Source organism: Quercus lobata, chromosome 6 (genome assembly GCF_001633185.2).
Source record: "Quercus lobata isolate SW786 chromosome 6, ValleyOak3.0 Primary Assembly, whole genome shotgun sequence".
Classification (NCBI taxonomy): domain Eukaryota; kingdom Viridiplantae; phylum Streptophyta; class Magnoliopsida; order Fagales; family Fagaceae; genus Quercus; species Quercus lobata.
The window spans coordinates 22,164,896-22,175,800 of record NC_044909.1 but is presented as its reverse complement, the minus strand read 5'-3'; the positions used below and the strand labels follow the sequence as shown (position 1 = coordinate 22,175,800).

The window sequence follows — 10,905 nt, the reverse complement described above, 5'->3', positions numbered from 1 at the left end:
TTAGAAACAGAGGTGCAAAGCACGCCACAATCCCAGAATAACAACACCCCATTAATTGAGGTAATAACTCCCAATTCAAAATTATCTACTTGCCATACTAATTCCGTTGATTTTGAATCTCAGATACAGGATATAGATGCTACTATAGGAAAGTATGATAGCTGTGAAGAGCACGTGGACCATAACCTAGTTGGCACATCACACTTTTCAGCCAACAGGGAGAAGCCATTACCTCCCTCCTTGCTAGCTCATCCTTTAATAGTTCAAGAGTTAGCATCTCACGTGACAGAGATTTCTCCACCTCCTAACTCAATAAACAGAACCCGTCGCACATGGAAAAAACTAGCACGTGAGAATATTATGGAAACTGAAATTACACAAGGGCCTAAAACAACACAGGGGCCTACGGCTTCAAAAAGAAACAGAGAAGAAGACATGGAGTTCCTTCCTGAGTTACCTACCAAAAAGCTACAGGTTTCAAAGGAAGAAGATCAACAAAGCTCAGTGGTGGAGGCTGCATAGCAACCCTGCTAGGCGTAATAAGTCTCCTAGTATAAAACTGTCACGGGTTTGGGAACCTGCGTACAGGGAAAGAGCTTGAAGTATTGATTCAGGCTAAAGATCCCTCCGTCATGTTTTTAGCCGAAACATGGGCGGATGAAGCTAAGCTAAAAGAAGTCCAAAGGAATATTAATTTCGATAATCTGTTCTACGTGGAAAGAAATCTTAGAGGTGGTGGGGGTTTGGCTTTGTATTGGAAAAATTCCTTTGATGTACATGTGGATTCTTTTTCTAAGTATCACATAGATTCAATAATCAGTAAAGGTAGTGATAAAGCATGGAGATTCATAGGTTTCTACAGAGAGCCGGCAACACACAAGAGAATTGAAGCATGGAACAAACTTCGCTTGCTCAATAATAAACATGACCTTCCTTGGCTTTGCGCTGGAGACTTTAATGAAATCACAAGACATTCAGAAAAATTGGGAGGCAATAACAGAAGCCAAGCTCAGATATAACTTTTCAAGGATGTCATTAATGAGTGTAGATTTATTGACCTTGGGTATGTGGGAGAGTAATTCACATGGAGAAAGCATTCTGCCGATGGGCATTCACTGTGGGAGAGACTGGACTGAGGGTTGGCCAACCATGATTGGTTCATGAAATTTTCGAGCTCAAAAATTCACCACCTGCATTCAGACTCCTTTGATCAGTCTCCTTTGTGGATCACCTTGGATGGTTTGGACATCCCTTCTTTCTCAAAACAATTCAGGTTTGAAGAAATGTGGCTCTCGAATCGTAGGTGTTTAGATATTTTGGAAGTGGTGTGGTTGTCAAGGGAAGACGAAGGTGCTCATGATCATGTAATTCGTAAAATAGACAAATGTGGCAAAGAATTAAGAGTTTGGAACCGGAATTGTTTTGGCAATGTTAGAATGGTGTTGAGCTGAAAGAGAAGGGAATTAAATGAGGTTGAAAAAGCAGCTATGAGATTTGGAAATAATCAACAAGTCCGAGATTTGAAGAAGGAGATAGCTGAATTAGTCGACAAGGAAAACAGACTTTGGTTCCAAAGATCTAAAGTCTTGTGGGAAAAATTTGGAGACAGAAACTCAAAGTACTTTCATAGCCATGCTTCACAAAGAAAGAGGAAAAATCTAATCCGGAAGTTGAAGGACTCCAATGGTCGTGTGGTTGAGAACAATGAAGGCATAGCTGGATGTCTAGTACAGTACTATCAGAACCTCTTCTGCTCAACAAACCAGCAATATTGTTCCTCGGCTACAGATTCTATTTAGACGTGATTACTGAGGAAATGAACTCCAAGCTCTCATGCGAGTTCACCTAACTGGAGGTAAAGCAAGTCATTAACCGAATGGCCCCGCTAAAGGCCTCGGGCTGGACAGTGTGCCACCCCTCTTTTATCAACACTACTAGAATTTAATTAGTGATGACATATCTAATACTGTAATGCATTATCTTAATTCTGCCACTTTATCTGAGCACCTAAACACACTTTTATTACACTCATTCCAAAAAAGAAAAATCTTGATTTTGCATTTGAATTTAGACCAATCAGTTTGTGTAATGTTTTGTATAAAATTTTCTCAAAAGTTCTAACAAATAGACTTAAGAAAATTTTGTCTAATATTATCACTGAGAATCAGAGTGCTTTTACAAAAAGCTGCCTTATTTCTGACAATATTTTGGTAGCTTTTGAGTCTCTACACAGTATGCAGAAATACACAGAGAAGGAAGGATATATGGCCATCAAGCTAGACATGAGCAAAGCGTATAACGGAGTGGAGTGGTCCTATCTACAATCAGTCATGGAAAAAATGGGGTTCACAGAGCACTGGATCAATCTCATGATGCTATGTGTCAGAACTATGACCTACTCAATATTGGTGAATGGAGAACCCAAGGGCATGATCACACCATCTAGGGGCATCAGATAGGGAGACCCTCTCTCTCCCTTCATTTTCTTACTTTGTACTGAAGGTCTTAATGGGCTAATCAATAAAGCTGCTCACCAAAGATATATTAAGGGTTACTCTCTTTGTCGAAATAGCCCACATATAACCCACCTTTTGTTTGCAAATGATAGCTTGCTGTTTTGCAAGGCCAGCATTGAGGAGTGCCAACGAGTTTTGGACATTCTGGATGTGTATGGAAGATGCTCAGGTCAACAGATTAATCGAAGTAAGACGACAATTTTCTTTAGTAAATCCACCACCGATGACACTAGAAATCAAATTAAGTTGGCTTTGGGAGTTCTAGAAATTATCCAGTATGAAAGATACTTGGGGTTACCCTCATTGGTTGGCAGAAACAAAAAAGCAAGTTTCAATTATATAAAGGATCGAGTTTGGAAGAAATTGCAGGATTGGAAGGAGAAACTCCTATCACAAGCTGGAAGGGAGATATTAATCAAAGTAGTTGTTCAGGCTATACCTACACCATGAGTTGCTTCAAACTCCCAATAGGGCTTTGTACAGAAATTAAGAGCCTAATAAGAAGATTTTGGTGGGGGCAGAAAGGAGAACGAAGTAAAGTTCATTGGGTGAAATGGGATAAACTTTGTCTTCCTAAAAAAGAAGGTGGAATGGGGTTCAAGGATCTGGCCAATTTCAATGATGATCTCTTGGCTAAGCAAGCATGGAGATTACTTCACAATAAGAATTCCCTATTCTACAGAGTCTTTAAAATGAAGTTCTTTCCAAATTGTAGTTTATGGGAGGCTCAAGACTCTAGCTTTGGTTCACATGCTTGGCATAGTTTCCTAAAGGAAAGAGATGTCCTTCTAAAGGGTGCCAAATGGAGGGTGAGGTGTGGAGAGGATATTAGTATTTGGAATGACACCTGCCTACCTTCACAGGAACACCCACGAGTCCTATTAGATATTGTTCTAGGTTTTGAGGATAGTAGAATTGTTGATCTCATCAATCCAGGTACAAGAACATGGGATGCAAATTTAGTGCACGGGTTGTTGTCACTTGAAGAAGTTGCACTGGTTCTTAGTATTCCATTGCGCCACACTCTTGTGGAGGACAAAATCATTTGCCATTCACTCCCTCAAGTAACTATACGGTAAACTCGGGTTTTAAGTTCCTAGCAAAACTAACTTCTTTGGGTGCTCCTGCATACACACAGCAACAAAATGAGGTATGGAAGCTGATTTGGGGGCTTAACGTTCCTAATAAAGTGCGAAACTTCATGTGACAGGCTTGCAAAGAAGCCATACCAGCTAAATGTAATCTGTTGAGGAGGAAGATCCTAACCGAAGACAAATGCGAAGAATGTGGTGTGGAGTCCGAAACAACAGCCCATGCTCTATGGGAATGCCCTACATTGGATGAGATATGGCAAAACATTCCAAGCTTTGAAGATCGAAGACAGCTTGATGCTTCAAACATTAGAGAATTGTTCAACTTGACTTATGAGAAAAGGAAGGATGTGGATCTCATGGCTATGGTAATGTGGACAATATGGCATCGGTGGAACCAACTGCGCATAAACACAAGTGTTTTTCCCAAAGCTCAGGTCATCCAACAAGCTTCACAGACTCTTGTTACTTTCCAACAGTCCTAACGCTCTCTCACAAATCATGCAGCAGCCACACGTTCTTAGCATAGTGTCCAGTGGCGTCCTCCTCCGGCAAACTGTCTTAAACTAAACTTTGACGAGGCCATTTTTCCGGAGCTAGGCAAGGCTGGTTTGGGTGTGGTAGTCCACGGCTGCCATGGAAATGCCATTGCCTCACTATCAGAACAAGCACCGTTACTGTTCCCACCAGTTATTGTGGAAGCCATGGCTGTTGCGAGAGCGATGATCTTCGCACAGGAACTTGGTATCACCGAGTTTATGCTTGAAGGAGACTCGGAAGTAGTGATAAACACCCTCTGAAACACAGAAGCCTCCCTGTCAACATTTGGCCATCTTCTTGAGTTTGCCAAATCCACTCTAGTTACTAGTAAATGTATTGCTTTCTCACATATTAGTAGAAGTGGTAATAGAGTAGCCCACAACCTAGCTAAATATGCTAGACATGTTAGAGGTTTGTCGGTGTGGGTGGAGGATATTCCACCACACCTATATGATGTACTCTTTGCTGATCCCGGCTTTTATTTCAATAAAATAGTAGTTTTCATTCTCAAAAAAAAAAAAAAAAGTTGTTGCTCTTAGCATGGTTTTTTAGTGAAGTTGTGGTATACCTTTGTATTAGAACCTCTTCCCCTCTTCCTTGTGTGTGTTTGTTTCTAAAAAAAAAAAAAAAAGTTGTTGTTGCTCTCATTTAAATCCACTGATAACATTATTTTAATGTCTATTATTTACAATTAGTCAATTAATTATCTTAGTCATTATGAAAAATTTTATTATCTTAGTCCTTATGAAAAATTTTGTGAAAAAAAAAAAATAATGATCCTAAACTTATTTTCGTGGAGTGATGGTATTTTCCTGGAGCTCACTGTTTTGGTATTAGCCCAATTTGGGCAAAAATGAAGGAAGGGAGATCATTAATTACATGGAGTCCATCACTTTATACCATAGAATGACTAATATGTTCTTAAAATTTTTAAGAAATTACAAATAGTCTAATATATGAATTTTCACATCATTAAGGGCACAAAGGTAAAACCATGCATTATTTCTTTATCTTCTCTTTACAAACAAACAAAAGAAAGAAAAGACTCACATTTTCTTCTTTTCCCTCTCCATAGCTACAACCAAACACAGTGTTAAAGTGTTGTGTGGGTAAGACTATTTGAAGTTGCACGGCAGGAATATGCTCCGTTAATGTCTCATTCTGTGAACACATATCCCGAGGGTCTGGCTGGTCTAATAGCCACCATAAGTGGACCGGGATGAATTTCAAGTAGTACCGACAGCAAGACAAAATTGATGTCTTGTCCATACTCTATAGCTTCCCAACTTAAAATGTGATTGTTATACTTTTCATACCCCAATAATGTTAACTCAGGGGTTTGGCCTGGGTTTGAGTGTCTCTTCAATGTCTTGTACAGAACCCAATAATGTATCTAAGAATTGATGTGTTAGTACTTACCAACCTACCGTGTCAGAATTCTTATCCTCCTTTTAGAAAATTGATCATGTTAAACGTTAAAGCCAAGGAAACTGTGCTGTAATTTCCCAATTTTCATGTAAGTTAACAGTGAAAACAAGATAGGGTTTTAGCCCTCTAGTCTAGTCTCGGTTAATATAATTTTGGTATGTTTTTGTGACAATTTTTTTAAAAAGTTCCGATCAAAAAAAAAAAAAATTTTAAAGTTTTTTTTTAACTTTTTAAAGTTGTACTTTAAAACTAACTTCTAGCAAATTAAAACAAATTTTCAGCTAAAAAACTACGTTAAAAACACAACTAGGTAGAGTTTGGATCCACGCGCGTTTTCAGCTTTTTTTTTTTTTTTTTTTTCAAGACTAGCACTTGGTGCACTGTTTATGAGATATGAACAGTATATCAAGACATATGAATAGTAAAAAAAAAATGAACAGTAATTTTTTACTCATTTAAAAATTATTTTGCTACAGTATTTTTAATTTTCAGTTTTCAACAAAATAAATTGTATCCAAACAGACTCTAATCAAGCAGTAGGATGTGATCTCTCTTTCCACAACCTTTACAAATTCAAAATTTGAAAAAGTAAGAGACAAAATTTAAAAAGAATCTCAAATTTTAGGGGTATGTATTGAACTTTGAGTCCAATTTTTTTTTTTTTTTTTGGGTGCAATGAATGGATGCCTTAGGATTTGTTTGGAAATAGTTTATTTAGTTAAAATTGAAAATGTTTTGTTGAAAGTACGGAAGAAAAAAGCTAAAAGTACGGTGAGACTCATAAATAATACCAAAAAGTACAATAAGACCTATAAATAATAGCAAAAATAAGCTAAAAACTCTAATAAACTTCAACTTTCATCACTTCCCAAACATACTCTTAAAAGAATTTGTTAATGGACCACTAATAAAAATGTTTCTAAAAGTATTTTCTAAATCAATACGTTTAAGAATATAATTAGGGTTAAGTTAACAAGTGCCCTTAAGAAATTTGTTAATAGATAATTTTAGAAAAAATTTAATACTACTGTCTTAGGAAATATAAAAAAATTTGTTGAAAAAATCAGTTGTTTTTTTTCTCATAAAAAGTTTCTAAAATTATTTTCTAAATTAATGCTCGTAGGTTTCATTTGGTTGAGGAGATGAAAAAATTGGGGTATAGAAAATATTTTAGTTTCTCCTCGTGTTATTTGTTTGGAGGGGTGAAAAAATTGAGTGATGAAAAACTCTTTTTTTTGGTTGAAAAGAAAAATGAAAAAATAGAAAATATAAATAGTATAAATTGACTCTCTAGATCATTTTTTTTAATTAAAAAAAAAATCCTATTAGGGGGAAAAAAAAAACCAAAGTTAAGGTAAAAAGAATAAAGCCAAATGTGTAACTTAAAATAAAAAAAAGAAAAAAAAAAAGAAAAAGAAATATCAATGTTACATATATGTGAGGGAGGATTGGGGGAAGATGGGTAATTTCTATCGGCCCCTCTCTTCTCCCTCATTTTTTCTTCATCATAGGGAAATTGAATTTTGGTAAGCCCTGGAAAAAATTGTCGACCCAGCCATTTTCTTCCCTCTTTCTCCTATCAATCAAACACACTCATTATCCCATTTTTTCTCTCTTATTTTCTACTCATCCACATTTTTCACTTTAACCAAACAAACTGTAGGGAGATTTGTTAACTTTTTTCATATAAATATTATCGTTCCATCTTCAAGTGTGGACCGTGGAAGGATGCTCCAAGTACAATATTCTATAATGTAATAAAATGAAAATCAACCATGTAGTGGCCGTGGGACGCTGGCAATAAATATATTGCCTAATAATTGGATGTGATATGATTTCCATCCCACGCTCCTTGACAAAATCGCATGTGACTTGACATATCTGAATTATTATTTGCTTACAGGTATTTTGTGTACAATTTTTATGTTTTTTTTTTTTTTTTTTTTGGTAAACAACAATTTTTATGTTTAATCACAGAAAAAAAAAAAAGACTAGTCCTGTTCACGAGCGTCTTTGACACTTGACACACTTCCATTTAATAACTTACGTACGAGGGAGCGATGTGGACAAAATCTAAATGAGTAGGTCTAAAATGGAGGAGCGTATGTGAAAAATTTATGTCATTCACATTCTTCTGTGTATTTTGTAAGAATAAAAGAGCAAGTTCTCTCACTTAGTTAAAGCTACAAGATGGGTGTATTTGCTAGCAAGAACATGAACAATTTAAGTGACAAAGATGTCAAAGGGTTGAGGGAGAAGACAAGGTTTCTTGAGAAGGAAATGAATGAGATGGTTCATGAGAGAGAAAAAGAGGGCAAGGCTTATGAGGAAGACATGATGGTTTTTGCATTTAAGGAAGCCGAGTGGAAGCAAGAGAAGATGAAGCTAAGAGAGGAGGTAAAGAGGTTGAGAAAGATAGTGGATGAGAAAGAAGACAAGATTAGAGGGATTGGGGAGAAGAGTGAGAAAGAGAAAGAGTGGGAATTGTTGGGAACGAGCTTCTTGGTGGAGCAAATGAGGGAGGAGAGAGCTCGGAGAGATGAGGCTGTGGAGAAGTGGAAGCAACTATATCTTGCTATTAAGATGGAGCTTGATGATCTCATTCAAAGAACAAATCATGGTACGTACTATCTCTCTCTCTCTCTCTCACATAATCACATACTAAGCATGTACTATGATCTCATCGATGTTTGAATTTCGTTCTTTCTTTCAGCATATTCACTCTATGACCTCAGTTCTACAGTTCTACTCTTGATACAATATATGAAATGTACATTTGACAAAAATGAAATTATTATGGTTATCATGTGAAAAATGCCCAGTTTCTTTTATGTAGCAATATGCAACATAGTATATATAGGAATGCAATGGCCTTGGTTCTAATCCGTTAGTCTAGATGTGCAATCTTTATCTTGCCCATATGCCATATCCTAAGTCTAATTGTGAGATCATTAATTATAGTATTATAGTTGTCATAAAATCTGTAGTGCCTATGATTGAGTGCATATCATAGAAATGGGATTTTTTTTCTTTTTTGGAGGGGGGGCTAATGACAACGATAGCGTCAGAGCTTTTTAAGTATTTGATTATTCTTCTAGCTGTATATAGTCTTCCGTTCCCAACATGCCAAGTAAATTACAAAGCAAGTAATTACAAAGGAAGGAATCTCTTGGGAGACAATGCTGGCTACAGTTTAGAGTTTTTTTTTTTTTGGATGAAACAGTTTGGAGTCTTTAGACACTCACAACTCTAGGCTTTTAAGATTCGCTAGGCCAAACCTTGGATTTAGAAAGGAAACATTTCTTTTCACCGACAGTAATATAGTCTACATATTCAATAATATACGCATCTTTTATATATATATATATATATATATATATATAGTAACGACAACATGCAAGACGCTTTATTGAGAAAGAAAATTTCTAAATTTTACTTTATACTTTATAGCAAGGCCTTTCCCTCTTCTTCTCCTACTTCACTCTTTGCTATGGAGTGTTAAAATGCTTTGTTTTTTTCTGGGCTCAAAGGTGTCAAAATTCTTTGAGAGCTAGTTAATTATACAGATAAATGCAATTCTCTGTTTTATGAGAGAATATTTCATGTGACGATTTTATGAAATCACCTCCTTATAGCATGTAAAACCCACACATATTGTGGAAAAGAGAAGCAGAACAACTCAACTATATAGGTAATTTAGGCAATGAATTAAGGCCCTAAATAAAAGAAAGCTCTCTCCATAATCGACTAATATAACATATATATATATATATATTTTTTAACATTTTAATTAAAATTGTTTCACCAAAACAAAATAAAAATAAAAATTAAGGTTCCCTTTATTAGCCAATAGAATGTATTCTATTAAAAGGCCTCCACACAGTATCAAAACATAGAAGCTTTTTTTTTTTTTTTCCTATATTAAAACATAAAGAGAGAACATTAAGGTCCCCACTATATCCTACCTTTTTTGACTTGTATTTTTAAAGTCTTCATACACCTTTGTACCTATTGTCGCATCACATCATTCTGAGCAAAACTTGCCACCGTCTCCACACACATTTACACCTTCTCCATACTTTTTTTTGATAAGCTCCGTACTTATTATCACGTGGGTTGAAGTGATGCATCAATCCACTTTTGTTATTTTATTACAATTTTTATTTATTTATTTATAATTTAGTTACTTTTTTTAAACAATAATTTAATTAGTTCTTACTTTTCCCATTTGAACCGGTCATTTTTTATATAATAAAATAGAACCAATCCTTTTTATTTTAAGTAAATTATTTAAATTGTATATTTTGGATAACAATGCATGTTGCACTTCCATTTGTAGGAAGAAAATTTTCAAAAATAATTAAATTGAATAAAAATCCTATCTAAGAAAAGTAAACTTAAATACAAAAACTTAATTACTAAGTTTGTATCTCATAAAGCAAAAAATATATTTTTTAAATAGAGAAATATAAAAAATCAAACACATTATTTAATTATTATTTAAATCTAAGACAATGTCCCACTTAAAGTTTCGTCTTAGGTTACAAAATTTGTTAAAACAGCCCTAAAAAGAGGCCTTATGAGACCATTTAATAAGTTACAATTTTTTCTATTTCACACAGCAAATAAGTATCAGAAATGTATTAATGCGTGTTACCGAAATACATTAGTGAAATGGAGGCTTAGTAAATCAGCACCTCCTAAGTTACATTTTTTTATATTTATTGTTGTTGTTGTTTGGGTACGTAAGTGGTAACATGCCACATTGTTCAGCTTCAGGGGATGTACAGTATTGGAGAGCAGAGGAAGAGGACATGATAGAAGAGTTACAGAGGGAATTGCTTGCCAAGGAAGAGACTATCAAAGCCTTAAAAGAGCAACTAGCTTCTATAGAGCACGAAGAATACAAGAAGGAACGAGAGATTGACATATTGAGGCAAAGCTTACGAATTATGAGCAGTAAGAAGCCATCGCGTATCACCAAGAATGTTGCCTGAATGTTCCCTAGCGTTAATTAGTTCCTTCTTGTAACTATAAAATCATAACGCTATTGATGCACAGTAAATTAGTATGTTTTACAATGGATTCATTCAATTGAAGAAGAAAAAAAAAAAGCTAAATTGGCCTACTTGTAACAATTTTTTATTTTTATTTTTTATTATAACTTGTGGGTAGATGCGAAGACTTAACTTTTAATTTTTGGGTTGAAAAAGAAGGATAGTATAAAAAATAACAATGATAGTCACATATTCCTTATTATACACTTTCCGTATACACACCATCACATGGACTTAAATCATATTTTAAAAATACAATTTAAAAGATGAATT

The 10,905-nt window shown here is 35.2% G+C and overlaps 2 protein-coding genes across 2 annotated transcripts; both read left to right on the top strand.

Moving 5' to 3' along the window:
- Positions 1–1,487: 1,487 nt before the first annotated feature.
- LOC115949985 lies at positions 1,488–2,459 on the top strand. Its single transcript, XM_031067240.1, has 2 exons — positions 1,488–1,722; positions 2,215–2,459. Exons 1-2 carry the CDS (start codon positions 1,488–1,490, stop codon positions 2,457–2,459), a joined length of 480 nt encoding a protein of 159 aa, XP_030923100.1.
- A 5,084-nt stretch (positions 2,460–7,543) lies between these two features.
- LOC115995263 (uncharacterized protein PF11_0207-like) lies at positions 7,544–10,703 on the top strand. The gene is made up of 2 exons (XM_031119766.1): positions 7,544–8,195; positions 10,349–10,703. The coding sequence occupies exons 1-2, from the start codon at positions 7,766–7,768 to the stop codon at positions 10,570–10,572; spliced, it is 654 nt and encodes a 217-aa protein (XP_030975626.1). The 5' UTR covers positions 7,544–7,765; the 3' UTR covers positions 10,573–10,703.
- The last annotated feature ends 202 nt before the right edge of the window (positions 10,704–10,905 follow it).